The sequence below is a fragment of the Gossypium raimondii genome, chromosome 13 (genome assembly GCF_025698545.1).
Source record: "Gossypium raimondii isolate GPD5lz chromosome 13, ASM2569854v1, whole genome shotgun sequence".
Taxonomy (NCBI): domain Eukaryota; kingdom Viridiplantae; phylum Streptophyta; class Magnoliopsida; order Malvales; family Malvaceae; genus Gossypium; species Gossypium raimondii.
The window spans coordinates 24356406-24377196 of NC_068577.1; the positions used below are offsets into that span (position 1 = coordinate 24356406).

The 20791-nt window shown below is 32.1% G+C and overlaps 1 protein-coding gene and 1 long non-coding RNA gene across 2 annotated transcripts; both read left to right on the forward strand.

Moving 5' to 3' along the window:
• The first annotated feature begins 12583 nt into the window (after nt 1-12583).
• On the forward strand, nt 12584-13257 carry LOC105785365 (uncharacterized). Its single transcript, XR_008192459.1, has 2 exons — nt 12584-12841; nt 13022-13257. It is a non-coding gene; the product is annotated as an uncharacterized LOC105785365 (long non-coding RNA).
• Nucleotides 13258-14184: 927 nt separating this feature from the next.
• On the forward strand, nt 14185-16466 carry LOC105785364 (clathrin light chain 2). The gene is made up of 3 exons (XM_012611436.2): nt 14185-14621; nt 14820-14973; nt 15927-16466. The coding sequence occupies exons 1-3, from the start codon at nt 14293-14295 to the stop codon at nt 16227-16229; spliced, it is 786 nt and encodes a 261-aa protein (XP_012466890.1). The 5' UTR covers nt 14185-14292; the 3' UTR covers nt 16230-16466.
• Nucleotides 16467-20791: the final 4325 nt, after the last annotated feature.

Below are 20791 nucleotides of genomic sequence, written 5' to 3' on the forward strand. Positions count from 1 at the left end.
CTACATAATCATCAACCTTTTCTTAAGACGATGAACTATTTCATTACATATTTACCACTCCATTGACTTACTTTCTATTCCATTTACTTAGCATAAGCTTAATTTCATTATCAATTCACGAATTAGTGTGTTTACTCATAAAATTGGTAAATTCACCTATAGCATAAGTAAATTTCTCACATATAAGTAAATCCTTTAACCCATCAATCATTTTATTTCATCATAATACATCTCAATTATAAACTTACCATTTCATTACCTTTTTCACCCATTTCATTTGCAGAACACAAGACATAAGCATAAACACCAACCATAATCACAAGTTTAATACAAGCCTAAACATCATCATCAATACACAAGTTAGTGCATTTATACATAACTCTTTTGGGATCAACCACATTATAAACCATTTCATAAGAAATTACATCTTTTGATTCATACCACATTTTCATGAATATAAGCATATTTCCATTTGGACAGTTACTATTTCAATGTATATCATTAAGGTTAAGCATGATAAAATCCAATCATAATCTTGGCACAAGCCTAAGCATTATCCACAACACATGTTAGTGCATCAACTCATAAATCACTTGAAATAACATAAGGTAAGTCATATACATAAGCAACATCGTTTGAAATCATCAATTTCATGAACATAAACATACTTTCACTGAACATTACCTTTTCATTCCTTTTCACAGATTCATGACATAAGTCATTTGAATACTTACTTATCCCTTCCTTATTATACCAGTTGAATCAAATGAAATAACATTGAATATTAAGCAATTACTCATGTAACCATTTAATTCTCTAAACACACTACAACATCACGATTCAATGTATTTCTAGACGTAACAAGAATATATAATTACACCAAGGCATTAACATTCATTATCAGACTATACTAGTCAAACGTTCAACTTGTATTCATATTTGCGATACATACCACACTTGAAACGTGTTACCTGAATAGCAAACGATGGGACTGTGCCATGGTGTCTTTCAACTATGGTTTTATTTATTCTCGTCTTGATGCCATAGTGTCTTTCAACCATGGTCTTATTCTTTTTTTTCATCTTCTTGCCATAATGTCTTTCAACTATGGTCTTATTTCTTTGATTCATGATGCCATAGCGTCTTTCAGCTATGGTCTTACTCAATAGGATCGTGATGCCATAACGTCTTTCAATCATGGTCTTATTTGATAGAATCGTGATGCCATAACGTCTTTGAGTCACAGTCTTACTCAATAGAATCATGATGCCATAACATCTTTCAGTCATGGTTTTACTCGATAGAATTGTGATGACAAAACGTCTTTTAGTCATGGTCTTACACGTTTCTGGTATGGTGCCATAGTGTCTTTCAACTATGGTCTTAATCATTTCCTTCAAGCCAATAAACTCAATTCATATATAAACAATTAGATATTGTACAATCAAAACCACAACTAATTGATTTAATCAAGTTATGAACTTACCTGACTAAACTGCAGAAAGGCCTAAGTCTAGAGGCTATTTGGTAATTTTTTATTTTCCTCGATTTCCACTCGTTCTTAATCTAAATTAATAATTTCATTCAATTTATTAATTTAAACAATAAAAAATTCATTTTATACAATTTAGTCATTTTTGACATTTTTACAAAATTACCCTAAACTTTTCATTTTATTCAATTTAGTCACTATGTCCTAATCATGTAAATAAACCATTTTATTAAAAACCAAGCCAATAAAATGTTCATAACTTCCATTACATCCCAATTTTACAACAATTTCACACCAAGTCCTTGTATTTTTACTATTTCAACAATTTAATCCCTAATCGTTAAATTAATCAAAAATTATTTTAAAAAATACTTATAAATAACAACTAATACCACAAATTCATCATTTAACATCTAAAATCACAAGGGTTAATCAATGGAAACATTCAAAATCTTTAACAGTTTCAAAAACGAAGGTACGAGATAGTTGAACCTAATTGCAACGATCTCAAAAACATAAAAATTAAAATAAAAGGGTGAAAAATGGCTTATCATGTATAAATTGAAGCATGGCTGAACCTTGGTTCTTCTTGCCATGGTGTTTCAACATGGTGAATTGAAAAGATGAAGAAAAAATATCTTTTTCTTCTTTTAATTTTATTTTAATTTCTTAAAATTTACCATTTTGCCATTAAAACATATAATATTTTATAATTTGAATACATAGTGCAGTCCAATGTCAATAATAAGGACTATTTACTACATTTTTCCTTTCTAATTTAATAATCAAGCTATTAAATCACTAAAATGTTATATTTACTACATTTTACACCTTTTACAATTTAGTCCTTTTCTTTAATTAACTATCAAATTATTAAAATTTCTTAACGACACTTTATTACAACCTTAATAATATTTTGTAAATATTTATAAAAATATTTACGGCTCTGGCTCAGTTTATAGAAACGAGGTCCTAATACCTCATTTTCTAAAACTACTTGACTTTAAGGTCATACCACTTGAACCTAATTGCTCTACCATTTAACCAAAAATCATTAAATCAAATTTTATCAATACACTATATAATATTTTTAAATATTAAATAATAATATTTATGGACTCACACGTCAGATTTATGGCCCCGAAACCATTATTCTGTCACTTCCAAAAAATAGGATGTTACAAATGAATACATCTATGTCTTCACCCGTGGAGTCAACTGCTCCGATAGCCAAGACTGTCTCCCCAATTGGAATTGTAGACGACATAATAATCCTTCTCATTATTTGAATCAAATACTCACTTTGATTCTTTTATGGGATTACGGACTCATTTAGATTATCTACTAAAGTAAGTTTTCTTTCTCGTAATGTAAACTTTCTTACAATGCCACTTATCTTCAATTTGAACTTAGACAATCAATGAGCTAATATTTGTTTGTCACAATTTCACTATGCATGGAAAATATAAAAGACAGAAATACAAAAGACATAATAGTGAAATGTGAAATTAACTTTATTTATTAATTCATCATTTAAATAAATAGAAAATAGTTACATGTTTACTACAATATGAGCACATTTTCGATTAGAGTATGTGCAAGGAATTGTACAGTTTAGTAAATATATCCGAGTAATTGTGCCTGTGGATAGTGCTGGCAGTGTTTGTAATGCCCCTAGACCTGTATATGTGCATTGTGGAAAATTTCATACTAGTGAATGCAGGACCATGCTAGGTGCATGTTTCAAATGTGAATCGGTGGATCACTTCATGAGAAATTGCCCGAGAAAAATAGGAAACATTGATCAGCGGAGTGTTAACCAGTTGTCTATGCCTTAGAAAGGTAGACGCCCTGGTTAGAAAAGTAATATTAGAGCTAATTGTAGTAGGACCAAAGACACGGTTCTTAGATCTAAAGCTATCACGCCTGATGTTATTTTTCGTACAGTCTATCTCTTTGATATTACTATGTATGCACTGATTGACCTTGGGTCAGCTCATTCATATATTTACACTGCATTAGTAACGTATAAGAATTTACTTATTGAGTCAACTGAGTTTGTTGTTCAAGTTACAAATTCACTAAGTCAGAGTGTGATAGTTAACTTAATATGTCATAAGTATACGTTGAGAATTTAGGGTTGTGACTTTCCTACTGATTTAATGTTGTTACCCTTCTACGAATTTGATATCATTTTAAGAATGGATTGGTTGACGATACATGATACTATGGTGAACTATAGACTAGAATGAATTGATATGATATGTCAGATGGGTGAAATGATTATAGTTGAGTCTGATAGATCAAACAGTATTAGTAGAGTTATTTCAGATATTTCAGAATAGAAATTGATTCGTAAAGGTTGTGAGGCATTTCTAGCTTATATGCTTAATACTTAGGAACCAAAATCAAAGCTTGATCAAGTACTAATTGTAAATGAGTTTACTGACATGTTCCTTAAAGAGTTACTAGGATTACCTCTAGAACGTGAAGTTGAATTTGTGGTCCATTTGATGCTTGGGACTACTACTGGTATTGATTGCATCGTATCAAATGGCACTAGGTGAGTTGAAAGAATTTAAAGCACAATTGCAAGAGCTGTCAGACAGAGATTTTATACAGTCGAGTGTATAAAATTACAGTTGAATAAAATTACAATAAAGAATAAATATCATTTGCTTCGTATCAACAATTTGTTTAATCAGCTGAAAGTTGTGACAATGTTCTCAAAAATAGATCTCAGATCTGGTTTTTATCAGTTGTGAGTTAAAGATGTCAACGTGCCAAAAACTGCTTTCCGAACTCGTTATGGTCATTATGAATTTCTAGTGATGTCGTTCAGATTAACCAATGCCCTTATTGCTTTAATGGATCTGATGAATCGGGTTTTTAGCCTCATTTGAATAGATTTGTGGTTGTATTTATTGATGATATACTGATCTATTCTAAAATAAAATTCAAGCATACTCAGCATTTAAGAATTGTTTTACAAATTTTGCATAATAAGCAATTGTAACCAAAATTTAGTAAATGTGAATTTTGGCTCAAACTGATTAGATTTCTTGGTCACATGATTTCTGTGGATGACATACGAATTAATACAAGTAACATTTTAGAGAAAAAGTTTGAGTTTGTTTGGTCAGATAAGTGCTAGCAAAGTTTTGGTTACCTAAATCTCTGTTGACGGAAGCTCCAGTATTGATTCAGCCTGAATCTGGAAAAGAATATGTTGTTTACAATGATGTGTCACTCAATGGATTAGGTTGTGTGTTGATACAAGCCGAAAAATTTATAGCATACGCTTCTCGACAGTTAAAGCCACACAAGAGGAATTACCCGACTCATGATCTAGAACTGGCCACGATTGTTTTCGATCTAAAGATTTGGCGACATTATTTGTATGGTGAGAAATGTCACATGTTTACTTATCACAAAAGCCTAAAATTTTAATGATTCAAAAATATTTGAACCTAAGACAGCAGTGATGGCTTGAGTTATTGAAAGATTATGATCTGATAGTTGATTATATTCTAGGAAAAGTCAATGTAATTAGTACAGATTCAGAATGATAAGTTCATAGAGTTCAGTGTCAGTGTCGACGGTAGGTTGTATTTTTGCAATAGGTTGTGTATTCCGAATGATCTGGAATTAAAATAAGGCATATTATCATAGGCTCATAATAGTACGCACTCTATTCATTCGGGTAGTACAAAAATGTTTTGTGTCTTGAAATAGATGTACTGGTGGTCGGGTATGAAACGTGAAATTTCATAATTTGTGGCTAAATGTCTAGTTGTCAATAGATGAAAGTCGAGTATCAAGTTTCGTCTGGGTTATTAAAGTCTGTTATGATTCCTGAATGAAAATAAGAATGAGTCACAATGAATTTTGTATTTGGATCACCTACAACATAGAGAAAGAAAGACTAGATCTAGGTTGTTGTTAACAGATTAACGAAACGACTCATTCTATACCCATCAAAATAGAGTACTTGCTTGAAAAGTTAGCTGAGTAATATGTTTATCAGAGATTGTGAAATTAAATAGAGTATCATTGTCTATTATTTTTTAGCATGGCTTGAATTTCACCTAAAGATTTTGAGGTAAATTCCACGAGGCCCTAGATACTAAACTTAACTTCGGTACAAAATTTTCATCTGCAGGTAGATCGATAATCAAAACAGGTAATACAGGTATTGGAAGACATGTTACGGTGTTGTATTCTCGAGATTCAAGGTAGCTGGGAAAAATATTTTTCATTAGCAGAATTCGATTATAATAATAGTTATCAGTCCAAAATAAAAAGGGTATCGTTTGAAGCTTTCTACGAATGGAAATGTAGAACCCCATTATACTGGTTGAACTAAGTGAAAACAAGATAGTTAGGATAGACTTGAGTAGATAAACTGAAGATAAAATTTGCGTTATTCAAGATTGTCATCGGAACGTTATCTGTCATATTTAGAGGAGCCAGTAACGAATTTAGTTTGTTAGGAAAAAGAACATCAGAATAAATAGGTATTGTTAGTAAAAGTTCTATGGCATCAATACCGTATCGAATAAACTATGTGGAAAAACTGGGCTATTGATGAAGTCATAATACACGAATATATTATCAGGTAAAAATTTTGACGACAAAATTTCCTAAGGGGGAGAATTGTAACAACCCGTTTTTCAGTGGTGTCGAAAATAGTGATTTTAGGATCACAAATCCGACAAATGAGTCCGTAAATATTATTATTTAACATTTAAAAGTCAAATACAATACTATATAGAATTTTTATCTAATAATTTTTGCTATTTGAATATATAGTTAAGTACAAGTGGTTTGTCCCTAAAGTGAAGTGGTCTTAAAAAATGAGGTATTGGGACCTCGTTTCTATAAACTGAGCCCGTAAATATTTTTATTCAATATTTACGGAGTAATTATATAGGTATATTAAAGTTTGGTCGAAAATGTTAGTGATTTATAGCTAATTAAAGAAAAATGATTAAATCGTAAAAGTTAATTGATATTGATTATTATTATTAGCTAAAATGTTTAAATAGTTAAAGTGAGAGGATCTTTATGGCAATTAGACCATAATTGGTAATAGTGGAAAATATTAGGTGAATTTTATAATGAAATTTCAATTAAAATAAAGTTAAAATAAAATAAACAAAACTTAAAACATGAAAAAAAAAAGAAACATCATTTTCTTCTTTTACTCCTGTGATCGAAACCATGGAAATGAAAGTTGAAGCATTCGATTTGTTTGGCCATTGCATGTAAGTGTTATTTTTATCGATTTCTCGTAAATATTATATTTTTGAAATCATTGTAGCTTAAATTATCTAGCTTAGGGGCTAATTTGTCAAGTTGTCAAAGTTTGAAAATTTTACCATTGTTGTTTTTGAAGCTTTTTAATTGCTAATGTTTTAGTTGGAAGCTTGATAGTGAATTTGAGCTAGTTTGTAAAGTAATTTGTATAGTTTTTAAGTTAAAGGATATAATTAAAAGCATGTGAAATTTGGAAGGGTTTTATTAAAAAATTAGAATTTAAAGGCTACTTTTATATGGTTAAACGTTGGTAAAAATCAGTTTTATGAATTAATTGTGAAAATAAACTTGTTTTAATATTAAGGACTAAATTGAATAAAGTGTAAAAGTTTGGGACAAATGTGAAAAATTATAAATAGGAAATCATATATATTAAATTGAATGTTATATGAAATTGAGGCTAATAAGTTGAAATAAACAATTTTATAGATGAAGAACAAGTAGATAATCAGGGAAAAGGGAAAGTTGTTAACTAGTCTCTAAACCTTTACTATCTCTGCAATCTAGCCCTGGTAAATGCGTACGATTTAAATTAGAATAATTTGTAATATTATATTGAGTTGTGAATTATGATTTGTTGAATATTTGTATATTATGTAATGTTATAATCATAAAGTTGATTCAATGTGGGAAATGTAATTGATTTGTAAAATATTATGTGATTACTTGTATCTAGCCAGGATGAACATAGGATAGGATACAATTGGCATGCCAATAGGTTATATTGAGCGCTTTATGGGATTGACTTGTGATGAGATGATGATTCCTAACTTGTTACTGTCCACTGAATATATTTGAGTCCAGCATTTGTTGCGGACTATCGTGTTATATTTACAGTGATTTTGACATGTTACCGGGGGTAGATGTAAAGCCTTCGAGCTAGGCACTTGGTGCCTAGGTGTGTTCCGGAGGGATGTTAGCCTACGGGCTAGGCACTTGGTGCCTAAGTGTGTTCCCGATTGGTTTTGCTCGTTTGAGCGTTTTGGTGTGTTCTAAATGGTTAACCGCATATTTGAATCTAATTATATCGTTCATTGGACAGGTTTTCAATGGTTATATGATTCGTTATTTAATCTTATAAATGTCTAAATGATCTTCTGAATGTATAAATGAATTGGTATTGAATGATCTAGTTTAATTGATCAGATTATACAATGTGTATAAACATAAAGACTCTTTTGTGGAATGGTTGTGGTTGACAAGATTATTATTGTATAATTGATATGTTTATGAGGTAAGCCTGATTGTTTCGACCGTTGAACTTACTAAGCTTTATTGAAGCTTATTTGCGTCATTTTTTCTACTTTTTTGTAGATAACGTTTTATGGAATCGAGCGACCGGATCAACTTGAAGATCACATTATCTAGATATCTATCAGTAGATTTTGACATGTTTACCTTTGGGTTATATGACATGTAATGGGTGTCTTGTATATGTTTTGGATATGTATTACTTGAAGTGCATTTTATACTTGGATGATGTTGTGTAAACTTGATTTTGGCTCACTTGTATGTGTTTTTGGCATATGGCTTGTAAAGGTCTATATGTAGATGATTTGGTCATTTTGGGTTAAGCCACTTATGAGTGGATAGGTTGTGGTAGAATTGAACATGAATGGAAGGTATGAACTGTTAAGTTTAGCATGTATTTAAAGTATGTATTTGTGAGATTTGAACGTGAATTGGTTGGTGTATAAAATGTGGTGTCATTGAGGGCATATTAGTTAGGCACTTAGGTTGTATGTTTTGGTATGTTTTTAGTTTATTTTAATGTGCTTTGAAGGTATATGAATGCTTGTTTTTTGTATGGCTTGGCTTCTAAGAAATTGGTTTAATTTGCTTTATTTTGGAAGCTATTTTAGGTGCACACGGCCTGCGACACGAGCTATGACACGGATGTGTGCCACACACGATCACACCATATGGTCGTGTGGACTATTTAATTTTGATGCAAGTTTATCACACACGGTCACAGGTTGTTACACGGTCTGAAGACACGATCGTGTGACCGTATTTTGATTTGTACACGGGTGAGCACACAAGTTGCAACACAGACGTGTGACCCCAATTTCGAATTGTACACGGTTTGGCCATACGACTGTGTGACCCCTGTTTCTAAAATTTTTACATTTTCCATATTTTTCTGTTTTGTTTCAAATTAGTCCCTAATTGTTTTCAAACTATTTTTCAAGAGTCCTATAAGTTCAATTTAAGGCCTATAAGTGTATCTAAGTTATGCTTAATATGTGGATTGAATAAGATATTTAAATTAATGTTTGAAAATTTTAATGATGTTATTTGATTTGATATGTGTCGTAATACTCTGTAACTCTAATCCAACGATGGAGACGAGTTAGGGCTGTTACAACTATTAGGTTGTATTATATCATGTTTTGAATTGAGTTTATGAAGTTATTTAGGTAGGATAAAATGCACTTAAACTTGTGTTTTGGTAATGTGAAAAGTTTTGGATTGCATCATTTGTAAAATGGTCATTTTGATGTTACACAGTCTACCACACGATTGTGTGTCACACACGGTCATGTGCCACTGGTAAATTAGATACAAAATTATTGACATAGTCTCTGTCTCTCACACGGCCCAGCTGCACGATCGTGTGATTGTTTGCAATGTTTTACAATTAAGTCTACACGGCCACAGTTAGTTACACATCCTGGCGACATGATCATGTGACCCTACAATACACAGCCTTAGCCTGGCCACACGGCCGTATGACCCCTGTTTTGCATTTTTATCACTTTTTTCCTGAAATGTTTCAAATTAGTCTTTGCTTAGTTTTGAATTGTTTTTAGACCTTTCACAAGCTCGATTTAATCCCGATTGAGTATGACTAACATGTTTTGAATGAATGTTTGATGATTAATGATTGTTTAAATAAATTTTGAAATGAAATAGCATGATTTTGTTCTGTTATTTACTGTAGCCTTCCGTAACCCTAATCCGGTGACGAAGACGGGTGAGGGGTGTTACAATTCTAGAGCTTTCGTAAGCTCAATTTAAACTCGATTTGGTTTGCAAAGAATAATTTAGTGTGAATGTATGTAATCAATTAATGTTTAATTGAATATTTTTATTAGGAATTACATATAATTGTTCTAAAATTTGTCATAGCATCTTCTCGCTCGAGTCTGACGATCGAACTGGGTAGGGGTGTTACATATTTGTGTGTGAATGTTCTGGTAATTGTTGTAGCTTTGTACAACTTGGGTCCCACGACCGGGTCGGCGAGAGGTGTTACAATATGATTTTATTCAAGTGTAAACAAAGTATAAATGACTTGAGAGTTCTTTTTAATATTTTAACCTAGAAAACTATAAAAATATTAAATTAGGAAGTTACATTTTGTTGGCCAATGCATGATTCAAAAAAATTATTTGAAAGAATATATAGAAACAATCAATCTTCTCTTCTATTGTTCATACAAAGTGGAAAATGCATTTTTTTTCATTCAAAATTAAAGTATTCAGAACTAAACTTGTCGTCAAACTGATTAGATCACTAGTTTTCTAGTCCAACCGGTTCGATCGGTTTGATTGATCCGTCTGATTCTAATAAATAAATCATTAAAAAATTATAAAATAAAAAGATTTTGGTTCAACCACCCAATCAACTAGTCTGTACTATTTCTCGAGTCAATTGATCTAATATCTTTACTAGTACCTTGACTAGTTCCCAATCTGACGAACCGATCCAACTCAATTCAAGTAACAATGTTGAAAAATCCTCCTAAATAATTATTTTTTAAAAAAATGTTTTTAGGATTTAGACTTAGGGTCCGTTTGTTTGGTGTAAAATGTTTTCCGGAAAACATTTTCCGAATTTTCCGGTGTTTGTTTTGTGTAAAATGAATTCCCATAGGAAAACATTTTACAAACAAGGGTAAAATCAAAAGCAAATTTTGGAAATTGTTTACCGATTTCTAATCCGTAAGACATTTTCCCTCTTCTCTTCTAAGTAGTGGTTCTCCCTCTTCCTCCGACTCCTCATCTCCGTTCGTTGGCCTCACCGCACCATCTTTGCATCGTCGTCTCTGCCGATCGGCCGTCGGCCTTGCCTCAGATTCAAGAAACCCTAAAACATTAGGGTCCACAATGAGAAAAATTCATCTCGATCTCCTCGAGGTATCTGCATATTTCTCTAATGTCTCATCTCGATCGATTACTCTTATGTTTTCCTTCCTTTTCTCTAATTTTTGTTTCATGTAATACGAAATTTTTTTAAATAATAAAAAAGAAAAATCAAAGCCCTTCGTTTTTCAACTTTGTCTTACCCGATCAATTTGAGCTACAGTTTTGTGTTATGATGTGGATATTGAGTGTTGGGTTTAAATGATTGCTTGATCTTAGCTTGGACTCACACTAACTTTAGAATCAACTGTTAGTATTTTCTAGTTTACTGGTTTCAGGTAAAGCATGGTTGTCTAGTAAACAAGAATTATGATGCTTATAGGTATATTTAACTTGTGCATCAGTGACCGTAACTTCTCTGATTTCTTGCCTTCACCTTGGTGAGTAGCTACAATGGAATCTAAAAATCAAGATAGGTATTGTGCTCCCGTGATTCGGTTTGCTAGTAGTTCTTTTTTATCCATTAACTCCAAAATTCTAGTGATATGTTCTTGATTTTCCACAAAGTTAGCATATTTCTGGTTGTTAGAGTCCTTAAGTGTGTCCAGTTGAATCTAGAATGGGTATTGAGTCTAGTTCCTTCTGCCATTTCTTTGTATTTCTTGTGCTTTTCCAGCTTCTATGCTGAATCTTGACTAGCTCTAAAACCAAATTTTTACTTAATCAAGAATTGAGAAGAGAGGCCAGAGAAGAAAAAGGAATTTGAGTCTGTTCACCATAATCTCTTAATACGAAACTATACATATATAATATCTAACAATAATTCCTTGCTAATAGTTGCCTGATTTCTGATTTTGCTTGATGAGCTTACCTGCACAATTTTGCCACAGGTATTTGACTTTGTTGAGTTGGCATTTGTTGCAAGGTTAATAGTGTGCTTCAGAAATTGTCCTTCAATGCTATGTTTGTACATTAGGGATCTGCTAGTTTTTCTATGTACGTCCTCTATCCTAGCAATAGAATTGCTCTTCCTTCTTAGAGAGTTAAGAGCAGGTGACTTACATGTGATGAAGGACAAGATCATGCTAGTTCTATTGGAAGTGTCAATAAAAGTTTGGATATCTGTTGCTAGCATTTTGTACAAGGATATGTTGGTCATTTCTTTTACTTCAATACTTTAACATTTGATCCTGCATTTTCTCATATTAAGGGGATAATGATGTGGAATTTATCATGCTTATTGAAGGATTATATTTTGGACATGTTTCATTAGTTTCATATTATGTTTTATTGGGTTCAATTGTAAATTTCAGTATCGAGGAAACTTTTTGTCATTTTTGATTGAGTGAAATTTGAGTTTCAACTGTTGTTTCAATGAAAATTTTCAAATTTTTTATGCCCTTTTGTTTTCCTTGGATAACTAAGAAATCACCCAAATAAATGTTCGAATAAGATGTTTTGTAATGTCATGGAACTACTACTAGGATTATGTTGAACTTGAACATGTAGCAAAACTGAAACTTCTTACATAGGTCGGCTTCTAGCAGTACTTTGTGATAAACCATTTGCAGAGTCTCATTGTATTTTATTACATACATCTGAATAAGATGTTTTGTAATGTCATGGAACTACTACAAAAATGTCTTGGTTCTTCTTGAGCAAGTATAAAATTTTAATTGTTCTTTCATGCTTGTAATCAGGTACTTGAATTTGCAATTACTTTTGTGATAAAATCATCAATGTTCCATCGTGTAAAATGAATTTGCAATTCTATCCATTTGGTTTTTTAATTTGTGATACTAGGAGTGATTTTTTTTAAATTTGTAGAGAGTTAAGGCATTGCATATTCGGGACATGGATGTTGTAGTTGAGCCCGGAATTGGATGGATGGAACTTAATGAATACTTGGAGCCTTATGGTTTATTTTTCCCTCTTGATCCAGGTCAGTTTGTTAGAGTTATCCTTGCAACATATCATTTTCTTAATGAAAAATAACTTATTGCAACATTCAGCTACACTCCATGATGAAAGGACCATATATATTATATTATATTATATTATATTATATATTATTTATTGGCTTGAGTGTAACATTATCATCTTAAACCATGTTGACCTGCAGGGCCTGGTGCAACAATAGGAGGCATGTGCGCAACACGCTGCTCTGGATCTTTAGCCATGATGTAGTTGCTACTCTACTACTGTCTTTCTTTGCATTCCCTAGTTGCCCCCTTAGTCTGTTGAAAAATTACATTTGAAATCTCTCTTACTGAGGTTTGTAGAATTTTCATTTCAGCAATTTTGTACCAAACAAGTGTATTCAGATATGAAATGATGGATGTTTTTTCTCCTGGAAAATGTATATCTCTGTTTAAACTTCTGAAAGAATGCATAGGTGTTGATTCCTCACTGAAAACATTTTATGCGATTAGGGCACTTATATCTTCAATGCCTATATAGTCCATGTTTTAGTTCACCATGGGTTAAACAATGGTCTACGGGCTTTTGTGTCCTTTTGATAAATAATAAACATTAAAAACATTTAAATGCCTCACATATTGAGGAGTCACTTGTGCCATTAGTGACCTTTTTCAAAGAGCAATTGGTTATTTTCAGAAAATATATGTAAAACAACTTTTCCTAAAATATTTTCGAAATCTCCAAACAATGAAAATATTTTACATGATTCATCCAAATACTAGAAAATATTTTCGTAAATCATTTTACGAAAAGTAAAACATTTTCCGTAAATCATTTTACTGAAAAATATTTTCTTGGCAAACAAACGGACCCTTAATTGAAATCCAAATTTAAATTAGAATTATCCAAACACCTAATTTAGATTAATTCAAAATATGAATTTCAAATATTTTAATTCTCAAACAAAGAATTTAAAATAATAAAATCATAAATTTCAAAATTCAAAATTTTGATATCTAAATTCAAATTTCAATTCTCAAACACTACCCATAATATTTTTAAATTTAATAAATCCATACTTTTATTTTTTTTATTCTCAATCATTTATTCATAATATATACCTTTCACTTTTTCCAGCTACCTAATAAATAAAATCTAAATTTTAAATTTTAAATGAAAAAACTTTTTCTAATTTTAAATTAAAATTCTATTATTCAAATCCAGCTAAAAATATTAAAATATATATATTTTATGATAAGAATAACTTAAAATCTCAATTTCATTATTAAAAAATTTTAGATTGCATCCATTTATTGGCTGCCATCTGTCAATTCTCTGCCACTTACTTTTTTGGTTCGAGAATGCCTTTCTTAGGAGACCGCACAGAGGAACTAGAAGCACAGACAGAGAGATTTACTGAAACGGCAGCAATCACGTAGGGTAGGGTCGGGACAACGAAACCCTTCAAAATCGATGTCGTCTTTTGATGACGATGGCTACTTAGGCTACGACCCTCGCCTCGCTTCCCACCAGTTCCAGTCCTTCGACGCCCACTCGGTTAAGGACTCAGTAGCTGATTCCCCTCCGATGTTCTCCTACGGTACCGGAGATGATGTCTTCTCATCTCAATCAATACCTGAAACACCTCCGATCTACAGTGGCGGTGGTGGAAACTCTGCTTTCTCATCGGAGCAGAACGAAAAAGGATTGAACGGAGAGTTCGGAGGATCGGATGGACCAATCTTGCCACCGCCTGCTGAGATGGGGCCAGAAGAAGGCTCTGCTTTGAGAGAGTGGCGCAGGTAAGTTTACCACTAGTTGAACTTCATTTCCATTCATTTGATTGTTCAAACTTTTAAAACTATCCAGCTAAATTGTGTATGATTAGTAAATATGGAAGGCTCTTTTTTTATTAATTATATAATTCATTATTTTTATGAAGATGATAAAGTTAGCTTTAACGTTGAGTTGTTGATGAGATTGGATTTATGGATTGCCAGGCAAAACGTGATTCGACTGGAGGAGAAGGAAAAGAAAGAGAAGGAGACGTTGGAGCAAATAATAAAGGAAGCAGAGGAGTACAAAGTTGAATTCTATAGGAAGATAAGTATAGCTGTTGAAAATAAAAAAGCCTCCAACAGAGACAAGGAGAAGGTGATACATCAATCAAAATTCTTAACTCCATTGAATGTACTGTATGTTCTGCCCATCAATTTCACATTATGAAATTTTGGTGTTGTAATTATGGTATGTCAGACTGCAAATTTTGTGATTGAAGGGTTAGGATCTTGGATTTACTAATAGTGTCATGTAAGTGTAATCAGTCCTTGCTTCTTTTTCGAGGTTTAGCGTTTTCTTAGTTGAGTGAAAACATAGAAAGCAAAGATGAAGTGGAAATGTAGGAGAAGTCCGCTAGAGTGAGCCCATTCATCATTACGTGTGTTTTAGCAAGAAAAGAAAAGTGAGAAAAAGGACAACAAAGAAACATAATTATTTGTCATGCTAATGTATAAAAAAATTAATTTGAATGTTAAGAGAGAGTAAATCAGGGAATTTTAAATTAGTTCAAATTATGAATTTTTTAAAAAGTCTTTTCTCCCATTTTCAAATTTTATGGAGTAATGAATTGAATGGAAATAAAATTATTAATTTTTGGTTATTTTTATCTTTTATCAAGCACACTATATTTTTAAAATTTTTCTACTCCAATTTTTTATTTTGGGATTTTATTTCTCCTCTATCAAGGCTTAGTGTTTTCACAGGTATGTTTAATTATGTGGAGAAAGACTAATGGGGATTATTTAATTATTTTGTTTGTTTTTAGTTCATGAACTTCAATTCTTCAGAAAATAAAGGTAATAACTAAAATATATGGTGTTGATCTGGGTTGAATGTAACTGGTAACTGAGCTGGTTCTGAAGTTAATGGGAGTGTGTATATGTATGTCAGTGTTGTCCAAAAGTTGACCTGTTGGAACTGATTTGAAGCTTTTTGTGTAATTGAATCCTCTTGGTGGTTGACTCGTAATAGTATGTTGCTCTTTCCGATGTAAGTATCCATTGAGATGACTCAAATTTATATTTCATATTTTGGATCACATTTGGTAGCAATGCTTGGAAAACCGAGAGAAGTTCCACGCTGTAGCTGAGAAAAATTACTGGAAGGCAATTGCAGAGCTTATCCCGCATGAGGTGCCAACTATAGAGAAGCGGGGAAAGAAGGATAAAGAAAAGAAACCTTCCATCATTGTGATACAGGGACCTAAACCTGGAAAGCCAACTGATCTCTCAAGGATGCGACAGATACTTGTGAAGCTGAAGCACAGTCCACCTCCCCACTTGAAGCCCCAAATGCCGCCACCCCCAAAGGTGGCAGCTGTAACTAATACAGAGACGGTTTCCGCTGCTTGAGAGCTGTGCTTGGTTGAGTTTCAGAATGAAGCTGTCGAGGGCTGACAAGTAATCGGTGTGATTATGATATTAATTAGTTTGTATAATCCTTCCTTTGCATTCTGTTTGAAGGTTGTACTTACGAGCATCATCTCAAATTAGGCATCTAGCAGTTGTGTTTGTGAACCAAACCTTTTGTTCTTTGGCCCATCTGTGTGAATATATTCTGTATGGTAGCTATTGCTTTGCCTTGGACCATTCTCTCAAAGCCAATGTTTGGTCTATCCGTATCTTCCTCTTGAGGTTCGACTTTCAGCTATTCTTCCTTCAAGTAAGAAATAGCCTTTACTTAAAGATATAGCTCACCTTAGCCCAAGCCCGACTAATTTTTTTATTTAAGGCTTCATACCTATTCTCTCTCAAATTTTTTTTTTCTAGTTAGTACTTAAAAGAAATTTTCGCAATTGTTTGATATTAAAGCTTCTTTTCGTTGCTCGGTTTTCACCAATGATTTCAACCTATCAGAATCCCGTGTCTTTAAAAAATTACTTAAGTTATTATATTTAAAGATTAAATTTTTAAAAACGCTCGCACTTCTTCTTCAATCCAAAATTCGGCCGAAACCTGCCATCTCCGGCCACTATCTGCCACCGTCAGTTGCTAGCTGCCAGCTGAAAACACCTTCAAGATTTCATTAACTTATTCCTCTAAAGCGTCTCTTTCTTTATTTACTAATGAATTTTTCTTGAAAACCAATGGTTAAGTCTAATTAAAAAAAAACGTTTGAAGAAAAACCCTTCAAATGTCCGTAATCCACCGCTCATTGCTTCTTGACTTTTAAGTATGTTTTTCTACTAAAACAACTTCTTCAAAGCACCACGTTGAACAAATGTTCAAAAATAAAATACAATTGAATTAAACACAATCAAGTCAAATTTTATGAATCTTGTTTGTAATAAACTTATCTAACTAAAATGAGTTTAACGTACAAAAATTTCTCTACTTTGATTTGATGTTGTTTCGATGGAGAATGAACTAGAATTGAAAGAGTTTGGGTTTCCTCTAACTTTGGTGAAGAACGACGACAAAACAGTAAGAAGAAGACGTGAAATTGGTTGTTCATATGGCTTAAGGCAGTTAGTTAACAAGCCGTATTAGCTTCATAAAAGCTCTTAACAGTACGTTTGGTTGGCATGAATGGCTTCCCATTCATGTCTTATTCAGCGCAGTAGTTTTATTCCATTGTTTGCTTTGACTGAATAAGTGAAACAATGGGGTAGTATTATGGCCTATTTTTGGCTCTCACAGAATAGGCATTCAAGGCTGCCATCAAACAGTAGCCATTCCGGCCTCTCACAAAATAGCCACCAAATTCTTTTTCCAAAAATACCCGAAACGAAAACATCAGATTAACCACAATTTCAATCGATGAGTTATAGCCATGGTAGAAAAATCAAGAAGAAACATAAATTGAAACCTAATCGTTAAACCCTAAAATGGTTCGGCCAGCTTTAAGGGAGAGATTAAGGGTTTGGGAGATTAATAGAGGGATCGGTTTGATGTGAGAAAAGTGAAGTTGGAATCTAGGGGTTATAGCGAAAGGGTCTAAAGAAGAGTACTTAAGGAGTCCAGCCAAAAGAGATAAAGCAATCGAATTTGGGGAACTAGGTGGGCATAAATTGAGGTTTCAGAGAAAGCAAAGCATGGGGTTGAAAGGGATAAGGCGAAGAGACACGATAGTGAAGCAACTGAAGAAGTTGCAGAGACGTTAATGGCGACATTTTTTTCGAAGAAAAGGAAAATGGGTTGTAGAGAAGAGAGTGGAAGGAAGGGTTTTTAGTTTTGATGGGCTTTTAGAACAAACTAATAAAAAAAATGAAAAGAGGATGTGGAGATAAAGCTTTGGATAAAGATTGTTAATTTTTGGGTATTTCATCGGAGGTGGTAAGAATGATGGTTGACGACCATAAACTGAAAAAAGGAACAGTAACTTTTGGGTTTGAGAGAGAGCGGGTTTCAAAGAGGAAGGGACGTGAGGGAGGGGAGAGTAAAAATAAATTGGGTGTTTATGGATATACCCATAAAATAATATTTTATTTGACAAATTAAAACAATAGTAAATTTAATTTGTAAATAAATTAATATTGTAACAAATGTAAAATAGTCTTTTTCAAATCTATTCCATATCATGATTCTAACCAACCAAACAATGGAATACTATTACAAGTGTATTCCATTCAATCAACCAAACAACATAATACCTATTACGTTTGTTGGAACATTTTCAAATATTTATAGTGTTCTAGTAATTACAAATGAAATGGTGTAATTAATCAAAAGTTAAATATTTTAGTTATTGGTTAAGGGTTATATCACTTTATTTTTGACAAATAATTATAACTATTCAAACAATATTACTTGAATAGTTATAATTTGAATAGTTATAATATTAGATGAACAATTATGTGTCTTTTAAAGATATTATTCATAAAAGACACCAATTGAAAGATGTCTCGTGAAGAGACATGAAAATTCCTATAAATAGGAATGAATTTTCATTTGAAAATCATACCAACAAGTTCTAAAAATTCTTTCTATCTTTCTTCTATCTTCTAATATTATTAGATTGTTCTTTACAGAGTTACTGAAGAAATTCTTTATAGAAATTGATTTTCTTATTATACATTTCTCAGTGCTTAGTGGACTATTTTCGTCAGTGCAAAACACAAATAGTAATCAGGCTTCATTGTATCCTCAAGGTTCATTTGCACACTGAATATAGGTAAGGGCGAATAGAACCTTAAAGATAGTAGTTCGATACACACTTTAGAGCCTTGTCCTATTTCTTCATTTTCTGTTCGAGTTGTTGTTCATGTTTCGTTCATGTGTTCGAGATTTTCCCCACCGAAGATTTGTACTAACAATTTTAAGGTTCTTGTAACAGCCCAATTTTCAGTGGTGTCGAAAACAGTGGTTTGAGACCACTAAATCCGACAAACGAGCTCATAAATTTTACTATATAGTGCTATGAGTCGATTGTGAATTTAGGAAGGCTTATGAATTAGTGAATTATGCTTTAGAAATATTTGTTCGATTAATTGGTTTTGAAAACGAGGTATCGAGACCTCAACTTTATAAACCGAGCTGTAAATATTTTTATAAATATTTACGGAGTGTCATTAAGGTATTATTAAATTTTCGCTAGAAAATTTTAACGTTTCGATAGTTAATTAACTAAAAAAGACTAAATTGAAAAAATGTGCAAAACTTGCTAATTAAAGAAATAGTGATTAAATGGCTTAATTAATGAACAAAGGAGGATTAAGGAGCAATTATGCCTAAAATAAAGGCATGAGGTGGCATAAGCAGAAAAGAAAACAAAAATCATGTGATTAAAGGGCAAAATTATAAATTTTGTAAAATTAACTTTAATAAATTGAATTCTAAACTTTTGTAGGCTATTCTTCTTCTAATTTTCAGTCCAAAAACGCCATTGAAGGTCCTCCAATTTGGTTTTTCATATTTTTTCATCATGTGGGTTCAATTCTTGCTCTTTTCTTGTAATTTTTGTGCTTTTTATGACTTTTACAATTAGGTCCAACTATCTAATTCATTAGTTTTTGATTCTATGGGTAATTTTGAAAGTTACCATTGATGAGTTTTGGATGTTTATAATTAATTAACATGGATTTTAAGTTTTAATTTTGTTATATGATGATTTTATCAAGTAATTTCAATATAAATTGATTTTAGGACTAAATTGTGAAAGAGACTAAATCTTACGGTTTGGTATTAAATTTTGTTTATTAAAGGCTTTGTAATATAGCTTATAATATTTAGATAAAGTGTTAATTGAGAAAAATTAGCTCATTTGATGAGTTAATTGGTGAGGGACTAAATTGTAAAAACTGTAAAAGTTTGGGTAATTGTGTAATTTTGAAATTTGAAAGGTATAAATTGTGAAGTGGACTGAAATTAAATTATACACTAATGAATGAAAAATTTTGCATTTTAGGTCAAGAGCTCGTAGATCAACGAGAAAAAAAGGAAATTAGCCGAGTAGTCTCTAAATTATTACCAATTTTACAATCCAACCCAGGTAAGTTCATATGGTTAAACTTTCATGATTATTTTTTAATTTAGGAATGGTATAATATATTTATTCATATTTTGTTGTTGAAATTAAGATTATTTTAAAAGTATGAAAATTGAATTGAATGTTTAAAACAAGTAGAATGCAAGATTGAGTATGATCATTCCATGGAAAAGAATGAATTGAAAAATAAGACCATGGCTGGACCATAGCAATGTTTAAATGTAAGACCATAGCTGGGCTATGACATTTTAATGAAAAGACCATAACTGAGTTATGGCACCTTGAACGTAAGACCATGGTTGGACCATGGCAATATAGATACATGTGTAAGACCACAGCTGGGCTATGGCATTTTGATGATAAGACCATAATTGGGTTATGACAATACAAAATGTAAGACCATAGCTGGGCTATGGCATTCTGATGATAAGACCATAACTAGGTTATGGCACTACAAATGTAAGACCATGGCAAGGCCATGGCAATG

Coding starts and splice junctions, on each gene's coding strand:
- LOC105785364 (XM_012611436.2), top strand. CDS start 14,293: ATGTCGTCTTTTGATGACGATGGCTACTTAGGCTACGACCCTCGCCTC. Junction 14,622..14,819: donor GCTTTGAGAGAGTGGCGCAG/GTAAGTTTACCA, acceptor ATGGATTGCCAG/GCAAAACGTGATTCGACTGG. Junction 14,974..15,926: donor CCAACAGAGACAAGGAGAAG/GTGATACATCAA, acceptor CACATTTGGTAG/CAATGCTTGGAAAACCGAGA.